General features: G+C 33.8%; 1 protein-coding gene across 6 annotated transcripts; it reads left to right on the forward strand.

The window, feature by feature from the left end:
• The first annotated feature begins 278 nt into the window (after window positions 1-278).
• Window positions 279-10,211, forward strand: LOC112695222 (phosphoinositide phosphatase SAC2). 6 transcript variants are annotated; one of them, XM_072196508.1, is made up of 17 exons: window positions 279-369; window positions 665-869; window positions 1,390-1,594; window positions 1,702-1,867; window positions 2,379-2,604; window positions 3,047-3,123; window positions 3,388-3,575; window positions 3,653-3,750; window positions 3,863-3,993; window positions 4,078-4,203; window positions 4,552-4,912; window positions 5,809-5,930; window positions 6,312-6,425; window positions 7,081-7,251; window positions 8,188-8,334; window positions 8,887-8,974; window positions 9,667-10,211. In XM_072196508.1, the coding sequence occupies exons 2-17, from the start codon at window positions 780-782 to the stop codon at window positions 9,781-9,783; spliced, it is 2,427 nt and encodes an 808-aa protein (XP_072052609.1). In that variant the 5' UTR covers window positions 279-369; window positions 665-779; the 3' UTR covers window positions 9,784-10,211. The 6 variants fall into 6 exon arrangements, with proteins under 6 accessions (XP_072052609.1, XP_072052612.1, XP_025603261.1 ...); XM_072196511.1 differs by lacking the exon at window positions 1,702-1,867 and having other exon boundaries at window positions 303-369; XM_025747476.3 differs by lacking the exon at window positions 279-369 and having other exon boundaries at window positions 389-869.
• The last annotated feature ends 7,410 nt before the right edge of the window (window positions 10,212-17,621 follow it).

Raw genomic sequence — 17,621 nt, forward strand, 5'->3', positions numbered from 1 at the left:
GAAATTAACTTTTAGTTAGTTAATTTTTTTAATTCTAAAAATTTTCATGTTTTTTAAAAAATTTAAATTTTAAGATTTAAAATTTAAAATTTAGAACTATAAATTATGATTTAAAATTTAAAATAAATAAAACATTTTTTTAAAAAATTAATATTAATTAAAAAACTAATTCTCAATATTATATATATATATATATATACACACACAACAAAATATCTCTTATATGTCAATGAGTTATAGCTTAAATGATATAATCTCTCCATATTCATTAAAAAGCAGCAGGTTTGAGTCTCCTTATTTTTTATAAAAAGAAATCTCTCTTATATTGCTATTATTATTATGACTCATTCACAGCAGATATGATCCTCTGTAAGTTTCAATAACCTTTAAGGTCAATGTCTTTAATTTAATCTATCCAAGTATCCATCCAAAAAAAAAAGTCTTTAATTTAATGACTTCAGAAAGTTCCTTTGCCGATTACTTTTTCCGGTGGCCGCCAAAGGCTAACCTGAGTTCTGTGTTATTGTTATTGTCATTGGCTCACTCAGCTGGATTAAGCATTCATTCATTATTCGAAAACACCTGCTACTGATTCTTCTTTCTTGTCTCTCCTTTTCATTCATGTATTTTTTTCTCTCTTTTTTATGTGTACTGGAACTAGAAGAGCCTCTGTTGATTCACGTGACACAAACAAGCTTGTTCAACTTCAATAATTCAATTTGAATTGTTGGTAATAAAACATTATATTGGAGGGGCTGGATTCTCCAGGGTGGAAGGTGATGGAGAACCATCGTCAACATCAGCAGAAGCTGAGTGATGGCGGTGAAGTACGGTATATGCAGAAATTCAGGCTCTACGAAACCTATTCGGTATGCATTCATCATCCTTACCTTTACTTTCTTCTCCTGTATCATGTTTTCGTTCCTTTTCTTCTTTGCATTGTGTGATAATCATCATGCTTTCTTTCCCTAGAACCGCAAATATTGCCAATTAATCTTCACTGGCATGTGATGGTGCTAACTGTGTCAACTAGTTTTGCAAAGCTAATACCATACATTTCACCTTTTCATTGGCAAATTTCCTCATAGGGATTTACTATGGATTTCCCTATTATTTCTGATTATCTACTTTTCCTGCAGATTCTCAATTTTTAGGAAAAGTTTGCTTTTTAATTTCTCTACTCAATTGCATGCATATCACTGTGATGGGTGTGCCTTTAGATTTTGCAACTTTACATTAAGCAGATCTTTTGTCATATAGTTATTTCCTGTAGTTTTGTTAATTGGATGTTAGTACTTTTCTTTGTTGAATATTATTCTTTTCATTTTCTTTGACCTACCAGAATGAACATTGATACAGCATTATTATATTTGTTTCTTCTAAATACAGAAATTTTATATGATTGGAAGAGACAAAAGCAGAACATATTGGAAAGTCTTAAAGATAGATAGACTGGAGCCATCTGAACTTACTATCAGTGAAGATTCAACAGTATTTTCAGAAACTGAGAGTAGTGATATTCTTAGGCGGATACATGAAGGAAACAAGCCAACCGGAGGACTTAAATTTGTCACAACTTGCTATGGAATCATAGGTATATCCATGTAATATGTGAGAGAAACCATTTATTTTTACTAGTGTTGTTCTTCCAATTACTGATAAAAATAAATCAATAATCCATGGAATTTTCTTTTATTTTAGGATTTATAAAATTTCTTGGGCCATACTACATGCTGCTCATAACAAAAAGAAAGAAGATTGGGACAATTTGTGGGCATAATATATATGCTATCACAAAAAGTCAAATGATTACAGTTCCTCATATCATCATGCTATCCAAAATGGCATATTCTAATGATGAAAACAGGTCTCTAGTCAATTCTCCATGTAACTGTAATATATTTGGAGTTTATATAAATGAATATATAGAGTGGCATTGAGAATTATACTGGGTGTATTGTACTTACAGGTGTTTGTATTGTCCCCTAAAAAATACATTGTGATTTAATTATTTAAATTCTAAGTTGTATTCTTTGCCTTTACATATACGTTGATTGTGTCTCTTCCAACACAATGTTTGCTTCCAAACGTTCGTGTGGTACCCATGTTGTCTTTGTTTTATCATTAATCCTTGCATTGGTATTGGAGCTATGTTCATTGTTATTAAGTCAAAGCAATTATTATGAACCAGTACACCGAACACCCCCCTTCCCTATCCAACCACCCCCCCACACCCTGCCAATAAAAGAAAAAATACTGTTTTCACTTTTGCTCAACTTCATCTTTTTCATAATCCATAAATTGTTTTGATGAGCATTTTAATTCCTTGTATTCCTCCATTTAATTACCCTTTTCATTTTCTTCTCTTGTTGACTTAGATACAAGAAGCTTCTATGCAGTGTGGATCTTACAAGGGACTTCTTTTTCAGCTACTCATACCATATCATGCATAGTCTTCAAAAGAACTTATCTGCTAATAACCCACCAGGACTGTTACCATATGAGACATTGTTTGTTTGGAACGAATATTTAACTCGTGGAATCAGGAATACTCTGCAGAATACTTCGTGGACAGTTGCCCTAGTACATGGCTTTTTTAAACAGGTAGGGTTGAAGCTTCCTTTAGTGGATAATAGTATGATTTTTAAAAGGAAGGCAACTAACAGAGCTAATAGTAATATGGTTATGGTCCTTAAAATTTTTCTGTTGCTGAGATTTGTTACATTATACTTCATCAGTCATACTTAACTATGTCTGTCTCTCATTATAGTTATGCAATTAATCTTGTCAGCATTTTAGACAGTGGTTAATAGCGATGCAATTAAACTTTTAAATTATAGTTTTCAGTTGTCGCGATTTTGGGAAATCCATTCGTCTAGATCAACTCTTTGGTATGGGAAGTATTTCCAACACGTTTTGTTGTTTAAATCTTAATTCATTATATGGTACTTGTGTATATCATTACTATGATGGCACCTCAAAAAATTGTATGCACGCTGATCTTGTGTGTTGTCTGAATTTCTTTTTGTCATGGCATGGTATCTAGGTCGAATTTTCTATATCTGACAGGAAGATCATCTTGACTATCATTGCTAGACGCTCACGCCATTTTGCTGGGACCAGGTTTGCACTTTGTTTTGCCTTTATCTCAGTTAATGATACGATAAAAGTCGGACACTATTTGGCCTTTGTACTTTTGGTCATCTAGATAACAGCATTTCCTTTGAGCTGCTGCTTCATATTGTTACGAATTTGTACTGGTTTCTCAGTGCACTTTGATTTATACAGTTTTTTTCTATTTTATGTCTGCTCATAATTTGTTGTCATTGTTGTTTCCCAAATCTAGAGAATATCTTCCTTAGTTTATCTAAACTGTATCTTGTGCAGATATTTGAAACGTGGAGTGAATGAAAAGGGTAGAGTAGCTAATGATGTTGAGACAGAGCAAATAGTCTTTGCAGATGCTCATGATGGAGACCCTATGCAAATAAGTTCTGCAGTGCAGATTCGGGGTTCAATCCCTCTATTTTGGTCTCAGGAAGCATCTCCATTGAATATGAAACCTGACATTATATGTATGATATCCAACAGTTTCCTTTATTCGTTATTCACTTTTCTGTTGTTTACACTGACTGTTGTTCTATCTTCCCAGTATCAAAGAAGGACCAGAAATTTGAAGCCACACAACTTCATTTTGAAAATCTCGTTAAGAGATATGGAAACCCCATTGTTATATTGAACTTAATTAAGGTAGAAATTTTTTTACATATGTATGGAATCGTCCGGGCATGCTTGATTGCATCATCGCTTGTGGTCCTCGATAATGTGGTCTGACTCTGTCTTCTTTCATCTTGTATTTAAGACACGAGAAAAGAAGCCTCGTGAAACTATTCTTGGAGTTGAGTTTGCAAATGCTGTTAGGTTTATCAATAAAAATTGTGGGGAAATACACCTGAGGTTCTTTGATTGGGATCTTCATCAACACTCAAGATGGTAATTTGCTATTCCATATTTGGTCCAATCCGAACAGGTTTTTCTTGGGCTTATTTTGACATTATTCATGAAAATTACCTTCAGCAGCAAAGCTACTGATGTATTGACAAAGCTTAGAAGAGTTGCTGCCGATGCATTGAAATTAACTGGCATCTTCTATTGTCATGTAACCCGAAGGCTTGGCGGATCAATAGAATATTCCAACTCCGTGTAAGTACTAAAACAGCATCTTTCAGCCTTTTTCTGCCATTGGATTGTATAGTGGATGTTGTTGATAATAATCACTGAGGTGTGTTGTCATTACCTTTAGGCTGATTACAATCAAAATGTTTTTGAAAACCCATCTTTGATGGGTTTTCTCATTAGTAGTTTACAATAACTGACTTATTTACCCAAATCTTGTTGATGTATCATCCACACATTTGGATCAGTTACATGGTATACCTAACTGGATGAGTTTTTTCATAAATAAATATCCAACAAATAATGATAGCAACTGTTTTTCCCGCAAAACGCTTGCTGATAATTGTACTGATAAGCTTTTGAGACATGATGCAGGAATTGTGTTGACGAGCACTCTACTGCCAAACAAGCTAATTCAAACAAGGCTAATGTTGATGAGGATCGAGTAGCAAAAGACTGTTTGCATGCTGATGAGAGCGTAGATTACATTATAGAACCCCTGATGTTTCAGTCAGGGGTCCTGAGGACCAATTGTATAGACTGCTTAGATCGGACTAATGTTGCTCAATATGCTTATGGTCTAGCTGCACTTGGACGTCAACTAGAAACCTTAGGATTTTTTGAATCCTCTAACATTGATCTTGATGATCCTATAGCAATGGAGATCATGGCATTATATGAGGCCATGGGTGACACACTAGCTCTCCAATATGGAGGCTCTGGAGCACACAATAAGGTCATTTTTCTACTCTTCAGGCTTCAATAATTGGTATTGCAGCATGCATCAAAATATCATCTGGCACCCAACACCTCACACACGATGCCTGTCTTCCCTCTCACATTCATGTATGGGGGGAATGGGAGATTGTTCTTGCCAGAAAGGTTGCCAACCTTGAACACTCAAGTTTCAAAGCCTTGTAGGCTTGTAGTGTTGTAACAGTAGTGTTTAGTACCTCTATTTCTATTTCACTATGTCCTGCACCCCCATAGTTGCACCAAATGCATTGAAATGTCATTATGCACAATGAAGCAACTTGATTATCCCTATACAATGATTAAGACCCCCTGATATTCATGAAGGATAATAGGAGTACAAAATAAAAAATACAACCTAGAACTCTGGACTTAATACTGTGATATAACCAAGGAATAGCAAGAAACAATAAAATGTTATTGTACTTCACGGGACAACTACTAGCAACTTGAAATATTCCCTGTTCTCTGCCTGGTTGACAGTTAGTTATTAAACCCACCCAGCCTACAGTTCACTTAGTTTATGATTGACTAGGTTCTTAAATATTTATTGCATAGGGAAGAGCTTGACCTTTCGATGCAATTGTATTGTGTGATTAGAAGATCTATTTTATTAAGGTTAGTTGCTTGAATATTGTAAACTTGGGACTAGAAGCAGTTGTTTAGTTATTGTGCAAACACATTGATTCATAGAGACCTGGATACTTATAACTACATGTATTTCACCATGTTCTTAAGGGATGAAATGTCCAAATGTAGTTTTGAGAAGATAAACTATTTTACCCTTCTGTCTGTTTGCGTGTCCTTTTCTTGCAAAGGTTTGGTCTGAATTTAGTTCTTCATGTGTCTGATAATCCTGTATTTGATTCTTCCATACAGATATTTTCTGAGAAAAAAGGACAATGGAAGGCTGCAACTCAATCACGGGAGTATATTCGATCCTTTCAGCGTTATTATAGCAACACGTACTTGGATGGCAATAAACAAAAATCAATTAACTTGTAAGAAACAGGGTCATTTGTTGTCATTAACCCGTTTGGAAATTCTAAGCAATAATTTAAATAACCTTATTGTTAGGGAAACTTAGATTTAGAAAATTATCCTTACTAAATTCTCTTTCTTCCTAAATTATTTCTACCCACTTACACTCGTCTATTTGATCGGGAATATGATTGAAATAAATTAATTAATATTACTTAGATTTCCTCAATAGAAATTTTAAAGCAAAATGAATTTTGCTAAGTGGCCAGAGAATTAATTCCAGTAGGAGCGATTACATTCAGATAATTGTCTCCATAAGAAGTGATATATAGTTATATACTTATCCTAGTTGCATTGTAGTGGAAGATTAAACTGTGTTGCTTGATTTTATATTTGGTTAGGTTCTTGGGCCATTTTCAGCCACAACAGGGAAAACCAGCACTCTGGGAGCTAGATTCAGATCAGTATTGCACTGTTGGGAAACACGGCCCTTCTTCAGTTGATAGCAACGTTAGGTATGATGATGTATTTCAAAATGCTAGTCAAGATATTGACTAATATATATACCAACCAAACTTTTGTTAGCCAATTTTGATATTTTCTGCGTAATTTCATTTATACTTTCCTATTTAAATCAGCTTTCATTGTCAACTTATTCTCGAATTGAAATAGAAGCATATGAAGTTATGCATCAAACTTGCTGATTTTGTGATGCAAGGAATTCAGAATTCCTTTGTAGTGATACTTCAAATGCATACTAAGATAATCTTGTGTAGTTCATGGTAGTGTTAATATGAGTAGTGAATGCATCTCTTCTTTTTTCTTCCCTATCACTCTTTATCAAAGTGTACTCTAGCTACATTCCTCTGTGAAGTTGCTGCTAACAATACAGAATGACCACATTAAATGCTCAGTTTAATCTGTAACCAAAAGAAAAAAAGAAATAAACAAAGAAAAGAGCTCAATTTGGTCATTTTACTTCAAACAATGTGTTTGCTCTGACTTATGATGTGGTTAATGGACCATTTATGCAGTATTAGTCTTAAAATTCATGTGGATGAAAAATAAGGGTGTGCAAGATATATGCTTCTTGAATCTTATTAACTGATATTCTCCATGACTGACTTCCACCTTTGAAACATTAACAATGCTATTCATTTATTTTGTTAGGTCGACTATTAGAAGATCGCTATCAGACGGCAGTATTCTCTGCGAAAATGATACTACAATTAGGAGCATGGAACATATAAATTGTCAGCACTCTGGAAAAAGTGATCAGCATAGTCTTTTAGAGGTTTCTCCAGATATCCGTATTTGTGGAAGTGATGTTTGTCATTGCAGGTATGCTTAATTAATCTTGTGCATAGTGCAGCAAGCAGACAAACTAAAATTTTGTACTTGGATATACTTATGTCCACTTTGTTGGCTAAATATAAGTTTCATATTTTTCTAAAAGGAGAATCTTCTATCTAAAATGTAGTGTAACTTCTTTGAAAGACCATCCAAAGATGTCACAGTATCATTAAACCAGACAGTACGTGGTTTTGAATTTTCTTAAAGTATGTACAACTGTTAAGCTTTGATAATTCTTTGAATAGATTACAGGGTCAGTTTGGATTGGCTTTTGAAAAAAATACTTAGTTTTTTCATCTTTTTAAAAAAGATCTTTTTTAACAGACAAAAATTATTTTATATTTGGATAGACTTTTTAAAAAGGGTTTTCAAATATTAAAAATGTCTTTTGGTTTAGTTTTTTTTAAAAGCAAGGTATTATTAGCTTTTAGAAAAAGTAAATAATTTTTTTAAAATAAAAATGCTTTTTTAAAAGACGTATCTAAATAGGTTTTAAATTTAATAAAAGTATTTTATTTTTAAGAAAAGTATTTTTTTCACTCAAAAAAACCAATTCAAACTAGCACTATATCCTTTGATTGTTTCAGAGGAAAAAGTTAAGTATGCTAGTTAAAGCTTAGATCTTCTTCCTATGAACTATATGCCATGGAGTGAAGTAAACACAAAATAACAAGAAGTTGTCTACAAGTTGTGTATAATGGATGTGTATTCTGAATTTATTAAGATTCAGCATCTCATTTCTTTTCTTTATTTTCATGTTAATTTAACTTGTCATTGAAGTTGAAAGTTGAGAATAGGTGTTGTCAGACATGGTAATTGTTGCCAAGTTTATTTGATGTGATCTTTACTTTGACCTGAAATTTTTTTTTTTTATCATGCAAACCTTCCAAATTTTTCTAGTCATGGTTTCTTAATATCATACAGGCAAATATATAGTGGTGAGTTTGAAGACCCAGTTGAAGATCACATTTGTTATGATGAACATGGGAATGCATATGACTGCTCTGATGTCCTTGATGTTGACTGGCCTTCTTCTTCTGCAAATTCTTGCGAAGAAGAAACACTAGAAAGGTATTTCCATGTCTTTGAGAGTTGTTTCTTCTTCCCTGTAGGGAAAAAAATGAGTAGACACTAACACATAATTGAAGTTTGAGCCTACTAAATACAAATTATAAGCCCACAACATTTCACAATGTTTATAACATATAAGTTGGCCCAGGAGAATCCAGTTATTCCTCCTTTATCTAGAACTTAGCAAGTTGTTCAACTTGTAGGATGCCTGAAAAACTACACTATTGCTCCTTAATTTCTAAAATAAGTAAGAGCGTTTAATCTGTCATGGGAATTATTATCTAATTTGTAGGTTGTGGTGGTGGTTGTGGTGTTAGTCTTGTGTTTTGTGCCGGATTGAATCCTCGAGTGAAATTTTGGAGAATATGTTGTTAAATGGTTTATAAGTTCGTGTCCGATTTGATAGATTGAAGGATGATGGGGTAGTCAAAATTATTGTGTTGGGGATTTGTTGACAGCAATAATGCTATAGGCATTAATTGATATCAATATGGTGGATTATATACTTACACTAGTTCATTTTTTCCCCCATTTTTGTTTATGAATATACAGGTCAACCTTCATATCATCAAAAAATATTTCGAATGAACTAAGGGCCGAGAAAACTGGATGTACAAGACAATCTGAATCCTGCACAAAGGTCAGTATATGTTATGCTAGTGCCAGAATCACATACTTTAGTTTCCCAGAGGTATGCCAAATGGGCTAGCCCAGCCCATTTAGGCCCGGCCCATTTAAACCCGCTTTATTCGCGGGCTAGAATTTTCTAGTCCGGACCATTTATGGTCAGCCCGATGGGTTAAACGGGCCAGTCCGTTTATCATTTTATTTTATTTTTTGAAAAATATTTTTGACAAAAAATACTACTTTTAGGTCAAAAACCAATTAAAAAAAAATATTTTTTAGCTGATTGGTCGGATTTTCGGGTCGGGTCGAGAGAAATATTAGCTAAAAGTGCTATTTTTTTTAAAAAAATGTAAAAAAAATTAAACGGGCCACCCATTTAGCCCGCGGGCTAGCCCGTTTAACCCGTCATTTTTTTGGTTAATTGGGCTCAGCCCATTTAGCCCGAAATTTAAACGGGTTTAATTTTAGAGGCAAAGCCCACCCATTTAAACGGGTAAACGGGCTGGCCCGATGGGCTTAGCCCATTTTGACGGCCCTAGGTAAGACGGAGGAATTGGAGGCTTATAAAGTGGAAGAAAAGTAAACATCGAAAAACATTGTCCTCCCTGGATTGCATAATAATCTTGTACACCTCGCTTGTTGATTAGTTATGGCTTCTGGTAAGCAACCAGTTAGAAATGACGATTTGTTTTGACCGCCTTTCAGATTCGGCGAAGGGGACAGATTGAAGTACAGCTAAACAAAGACACCAAATTTACAAAAAGCTTTGGGCGTTGGGTAAACCATGAGAATGGGGGATGCTTTTGGTCTAAAGATTGTTGACACACATTTTATGTCTCAACACCTCAGTCTATATGAATATGGATGGGGTTCCTGTACAGAAATGAAATAAAATGATTGATTGAATGTGGGTGGCATATTCCAAAGCATATAGCAGCTGATGGCAGCAGCTCAGCAAATGATTTTCCTTGGCGTACATAATTTGGATTTTGGAAGGTAATTGACTGATGGTATATACATCACAATAGGTTGTTGGCAAGTCATTTTTCAACACCCCAAGCGCACTGATACATTAGAGCTAGTAAGTAAATAACTAACCATGTATATAGTCATTTTTGTTAAGGAGGCTAATTTCAACACTAAGGTTCTGGTTGTCAAATGACGTGAGTTGAATCAAACTTAGTTATTTATCCGATGTAACTGCCTGCATTTTATTTTGAAAAAGAAGATATTTTATTTTATTGATTCTATTTATTTTGTTTTTTGTTTTCATCAGAATTATCGCTTATTTGGTTGTGTTACTTGTGTATACTTTTAATACATTCACCTCAAAGAATTAATGGCGGTCAAAGTGCATACTCTGGACACCAGTAATGTTAGGATTTAGGAGTGTCATTATTCCCACATTTATATTTATAGTTACAGTACTTACCATTAAATTGAATTCACTCTCAAATAGCCGGATTTTTTTAAATAAATATTTTAAGTATTTTATTTATCAATATAGGTAATTTGGACACAATTTACGTTTTTATATTGTATTACTTATCTCGTTTACCATGTAAAGGAATTAATTATGAGTATATCTTATTTACATTTTTAACCACATATCTTGTTTATATGGTAAATGAGATACACTCATAATTAATTTATTTATACTGTAAATGAGATATATATTTATAAGTATAAAAATATAATTTTTATAGATATAAAAATATAATTTTTAAAATAATAAAATATTAATAATTTAATTTAGATTAATTAAAAAAATTAATACATTTTGTTACTATTTGAATCGAATGAAATATTAACAAATGTTGTATCATTAAATTTAAAAAAATTCAAATATAGGAGACTACGGCTTAGTTTGGTAAAGCTCATTTATGTTTGGTAAATCAAATCAAAATAATTTTTAATAAATATAAATAATATCAATTGTATTTGGTAAAATAGCTTTTAAAATTTAAAAATACTATAATAGACATAAATACAAACATTAAATTTGAAAATTAGTTAACATATGAGATTATACTAGACTTTTAAATTTTAAAAAGCACAAGCCAACTTTAAAAAATTCTATCCTAGGTGCTTTCAAAAGTACCCCAATCTTTTAAAAACTGCAAGCACAAGCACATGATCTTTTTTATTTGCCAAACACAAAATAAAAAATTTTAACTTTCAACCAATCTTCCTTTCTCGTAATCCATTGAAATTTTTAAATTTTACCATTTTTTTTCTTAAAATTTATTTTTATTTAATTAGATATGAAAACCACCCACTCTTTTCTAAAAAAAAATTGAAACAACACGTTCCCAAGTTTACTAGAAGAGGAGGAGTACGAGAATTTGTTTCAAATTTAATTTATAGGAATGAGAAGAAAAATCTATTAGATAAACAATATATTTAAACAAGCTATGGAAGCTAGGGGTGGAAATAGGCCAGGCGGCCTGCCAGAGGCCTACAGCCTGGCCTATGTTTGGCCTGACCTAGCCTGGCCTGATAAGAAATAGGCCCAGGCTCAGGCTATTAAAAGAGCCTATATTCTTTAAAAGGCCAGACCTAGGCTTTTGAAATAGCCTGTTGGGCCTGTCAGGCCGGCCTGAGCCTGCAAATATATATAGAGAATTTTATTATACTAGTAAAAATGCTATTAGAAGGATTTGAACTTGGGTCTTCTATGTTATAATAATACCTTTATCCACTCAGTCATTTGTCTCTTTAATTATATATGTGTATTTTGTATCAATATTATTCATAAATTTATTATTTTATATTTTATAATTTTAAAAATTAAATTATATCTTAAATTTAATTATTATTAAAAAAAATAGGCCTATTGACAGGCTTCAGGCCAGGCCAGATTTAACAACAGGCCAGGCTCAGTACTCATTAAAAAGCCTATACCAGGCTACAGGCCAGGCTAAGGCCAATATATTCTATTACAGGCCTGGCCTGTTAAGAGTAAAGCCTGGCCTGGCCCTGGCCTGTTTCCACCCCTAATGGAAGCCAAATTAAAAGGATTGAAAGTTGAATAAATTTAAATACAATTTTTATGTACTCTTCTAAGTATTAAAAATTTAAATATACTTATTTCTTATATCTATTACATATTTAAAAATAAATTCAAATAAATTTTTATGTACCTTTTAAGTATTAAAAATTTGGATTATTTTAATTGTATTTTTTTTATAATAATACATGTGTATTTTTTTAAATTCTAAATATATCGTTTACATACATTCATAATTATCTTATTTACATTGCAAACAAAATAAGTCATGTGATACAAATTGGTAAATATACGACAAATTATATATTTTGATAAATAAAATAATTAAAATATTTATTTTAAAAAATCCCAAATAAATACTTGTTCATACCTTGACCCAAAACATAAAGTTCTGCCCAATGAGGATGAAAATACCCATCCAAAAAAGATGGCTTCCACCATTTACCCGACTTCTTTAAAAGGTCGACACAAGAAAAAAGGTGGTTCAATCTTATTTATCTGAATAAGTAACTACCTCATGAATCCTACTATCTCTATCTCCGCTAAGAGACAGATTCCAACAAACTTCCAAGATAAAGGGAACGATCATCCACCAACAAATGTGGAACTAATCCAAAAGGTGGTTATCGATTCTATTATAAATACACTGACACCCCTCAGGTATATTTACGTTATAATCTACTAAAAAGTTGCCTAAAGCCCTTGCTAACTTAAGCATCGGAGTCTCTTGCAAGTACCACCCCCACCTCCTAACGAAAAATCGGACAACGGCACCTCGGCACCAGAGTAAGTCGGACGCTGCCTCAGAAGGAGTTTGGACCTCACATTCAGGCCAAAATCAACGTTTCAGATAATCCTCAGAATATTGGCACCATTGCCGGGAACCTAGAATTCAACCCTTGATAATGGCGGACGATCAATGCGAAGACGATCACATGGCATCTAAATCAGAACCAGAGCTTTACCGCGATGATCTCACACTTGCAATACCTCCTCCTCAGGAAATAACGCACGGACTTCGGAAAACTCCCAACCAAGGTGGATCTAGTCAGAGGTCCATTCGCCAGAATACAAAGAACCTCTCCGTTCAACGGAAATACTAGGTTTAGTCCACGGACACCGTGGAGGACTATAGCAACTTGAACTAGAAGCTGAATGACAACGAAAAGCAGAACAGAAACTGCAAAGGGAGGTACGACGATGAAAAGAGCTAGAAAAAAAGCTCTTAAGATTGGAAGCTGACCTCCGAAGACGGAGCAATCGCGTGGACAGGGAAGAAAGCCTACCGGGGGTGAAAATCCATTTGTTAAAGAGATCATGCGGGTCAGAGTACCAAGAAATTTCAAAACCCCTGACATGGATCTCTATGACGGAACGACCGACCCGAGGCATCATCTTACCAATTTCAAAAGTCGAATGTACCAAGCCAACGCCTCTGATACTACTAGTTGCAAAGTCTTCCCGACGACCTTGACCAAAGTCACGATAAAGTGGTTTGATAACTTACCTCCCAGGTCGGTAACTTGTTTTGACAACCTGGCGAGAAAGTTTATTACTAGATTCTCAATTCAGAAGGATAAGGTGAAGCATGCCTCGAGCTTGCTAGGAGTTAAGCAAGAAATCAGAGAGACATTTCGGAATTACATAGAAAGATTCAACAAAGCATGTTTGGAAATACAAAACTTACCTCCTGAATAAGTTATAATGGGACTAGTTAATGGCCTTAAAGAAGGGTCGTTCTCTCAGTCCATATCCAAGCGACATCTGGCTTCCTTATACGAAGTACAAGAACGGGTAGAGAAATATATCAACATGGAGGAGAATTCATAACTAAGAGATCCCCTCCCGAGACCCAGCCTGCCCTATCCACCTCGAAAAAAAAGAGAAAAAATCCAAGAAAAAAGAAGAGTACAACTCGAAAAAACTTTGATGGTATCATAGTTATACTCCACTTTGAGTTTCTCTTGTAGACGTATATAAGGAGATATGTCACACCGAGAAGCTTCCACCTCCTCGCCCAATCAAACACGAAAAGGCAAGAAGTCGGACAAAATACTGCGAGTACCACAAGCTTTATGGATACTCTACCAATGAGTGTTATGACTTAAAGAATGTCCTAGAAAAGTTGGCCAAGGAAGATCAGCTAGACAGATTCTTAGCTGATAGGTTGGATGACCAAAGAAAAAGAAAGAGAGATGAAGAAGGAGGTTGGCAAGAGCGTCTACCTCAAACTCTAGAACGACACATACACATGATAAATAGAGGATTTGTTGGAGGAGGAATCTCGAAATTATCACGAAAGAGGCACGTTAAAGAGGTGTATCAAGTCAAAAAAGATAACAGAACTCCCGACTTGCCAATCATCTCATTCACTAAAGAAGATGCTTAGAGGGTAACACCTGGCCATGACGATCCAGTAGTGATAACAATGATTCTCGCCAATGCAAACCTCCATAGAACCCTAGTGGATCAAGGCAGTTCGACAGATATATTGTTTAAACCCGCCTTTGACAAGCTCGGACTGGAAGAGAAGGATCTAAAGGTGTACCCAGATAATCTTTTCGGGTTGAGAGACACGCCAATCTGACCTCTTGGGTTTATCTCTCTATACACTACTTTTGTAAAGGGCACGAAGTCAAGGACATTAAGCATCGACTATATTGTGGTCGACATCACATTAACATACAATTTCCTGATAGGTCGAACCACCTTAAACCGACTTGCAACGGTTGTTTCTACACCTCATTTGTGTATGAAATTTTGCACCACAGAAAGAATTTCCACCATAAAGGGAGATTAAATGTTGGCACGATTACAATGAAAGCCTTAATTTAAAAGGCAGCTCGGGGAAAAAAAAGTCAACACTATCGAACTCGAAGGTGTTCGAACTCAAGAAGAACTACGCGCCCAACCTGGAGGAAAGGAAGAATAAGTGCAAATTGGAAATCATCCTGAAAAGACAACGAATATAGGGACAAATCTAGAAGGAGGTCTCAAAGCATAGCTCATAGATCTCTTACGAAGAAATTCCGACCTCTTCGCTTGGAAGGCCTCTGATATGCCTGGTATAGATCCCGACTTGATGTCCTATAAGCTCGTTGTATACCCGGGTTCCAGGCCTATTCAGCAAAGGCGTCAGAAACCCGGGCCTGCAAGGACACATGTCGTGGAAGAACAAGTGCAAGCCCTATTGGAAGCAAGATTCATAAGAGAGGTAAAATATTCATTGTGGCTGGCTAATGTGGTTCTAGTAAAGAAGCAGAATGGAAAGTGGAAGATGTGTGTAGATTACAGGAATCTCAACAAAGCTTGCCCCAAGGATCCATATCATCTCCCAAGTATCGATGCTCTAGTCGACTCAACCTCAGGTTATCGGTACTTGTCCTTTATGGATGCCTACTCGGGATACAATCAAATACCGATGTATAAGTCGGACTGAAAAAAGACATCTTTCATAACTCCTAAAGCTAACTAGTAATACCTTTTGGTCTAAAAAATGTCGGAGCCACATACCAACAACTGATGAACAAGTGTGGCGTTTCATGCGCCAATGAGTTGGCATTTCACACGCCCTTTGGCCCAGCCTTCACAAGCCATTTTAAAAACTCTCCAAGCCCATTATGAATGATAAAGAATTTAACTACTGAAGTCTTGAACCAAAAGACACTGTTGAAAGCTGAAAATTTAATGCAGAAGATTGGATTTAATTTGATTTGATTTTGTTTTAAATTAGTTTGAATTTACTGATTAGGTTTTGTTTTAAATTGAGTATATAAGGACCTAGAAAAAGGATCTTCGAGGGATCAGACTTTTTGCCATTTTTTTTATTCTAAGTTTTAGGTTTTTATTGAAGCATGAGTCACTAATCTCTTTGATTAAGGTTAGGAGCTTTGTTTATCTTTTTATGAATTATTAATCTAAGTGTTTATTTTATATGAGGGTTATGCTTTGATTTATTTCATGATTGAGTTTTCATTCTCCATCCCTAAAACTTTAAAATTGTTGAAAAATATTTTAACTCCATTTTAGATTCTAAATATTGTTTTGGAAAAAAAATAATATTTGAATTAGTTTGAAAACTCTTTCACACTACTTTTTTATTTCACTAGGAATAGTTTTAAAGAGTGTGCGACATTTTGTGATTTTTAATGATTAGGACTAACTTGAATACGTTATATATAATTCAACTTAAGGACTATTTTTGAATCTTACTTGAAATTGAATAAGAATTGTACTTCACTTCTTTTTTTTTTAAGTAATTGACTAAGAAATTAACGGTTAATTAGGTTAAAAAAAAATTGAATTACCAAGAAATTGGAATTTGATTATTTATGACTCGTCGTGATTGATCTTTACATACCTCATCTAAATAGACACAATGATTGTTTTCGTAAAGAGTAAACATCTTTTACACCTTAATTACTTTTATCATATTATTTTTTTACCCAAGTTAATTTTTACTGTTTTTATGCAATTGCTTTTGAAACACTTAATTTTGATTATTTGACTAGAATAATTAATTGACTATTTATTACTTAATTCGTTAATTTTCATGGAAACGATAACCCACTTTTATAGTATTACTTGATACGATTTAGTACATTTGGCGGTAGTTTATAATTTGTACAATTCGCATCACCTGTCCTAAATCTTCTTGCTCCATAAGTAGATCATAGATTTACACCGTAAAGTTTGAGAGGTTGATGAATAGTGGCAGACATGCAGCTTCCCTTGTTGATCTTTCTTCCTTCACGGACCGTTATAGAAGTCATAGTGATAGTGGTGTGCACTCACTTTCTCACTCACTCTTCTGTGACTTCCAATAGTACTGCTGGAGCGCTGGTGGTGGTTCGTGGTGTACTGTTAGTAGAGTTGAGGTTGGAAGTAGTAGGTTTGTTGGGTGTTTCCGAATGCTAAACATACAAGAGAATGAGTGTGAAATAAAATCTTAACTTTTTTTTTTCTGTGTCTTGTGTATTTATTCCATATGCTGTTTGGTTACGAAAACAAACAGTGAAAATAAGATATAAAAAATAAAAATACAAAAATTAATATTTTTTATTTCGTTTAGTGATAAATTAAATATAAAATATAAATTATAAAAATTTAATTTATTATTTTTTTCATACAAAAAAAATATAATGATGAAAGATATAATTACAAAAAATTAATTGAAATAATAAAAAAATAAATTATTCTATAAAAAAATCTAAAATAATTTAATATTTTTGAACATAATATCCATATCTATATTTTATATATCAAATATAATTTTATTTACGGAAACATTTGGTAACAAAAAAAAATCAGTCATAATTTATCTTATTTAGCATTCATTAATTATTGTAAGTTCTGACTATCTTTTTTTATCTATCTAACATTATCCTTTATTTATCTATATTTTTGTCTTAACGTCCTAACCTGTAATAAAAGTATAAAACACAGCCATAATGTTTTCCATCCCAGTGGAGCAGTGCTTATCTCACTTGAGACTTGACTACTTGAGAACCTTTCATCTATGGGACTATGGTGACTGTACCCTTCAAAGATGCTAAAATTGTATTCGGGATTCAAAAACATAAACTCTCCCTTGACTATTATGAATTTTACACTCTTGTATATCTCGCACTTTGGTTTAGACGAAGATGAA

Source organism: Arachis hypogaea, chromosome 6 (assembly GCF_003086295.3).
Source record: "Arachis hypogaea cultivar Tifrunner chromosome 6, arahy.Tifrunner.gnm2.J5K5, whole genome shotgun sequence".
In the NCBI taxonomy this organism is placed as follows: domain Eukaryota; kingdom Viridiplantae; phylum Streptophyta; class Magnoliopsida; order Fabales; family Fabaceae; genus Arachis; species Arachis hypogaea.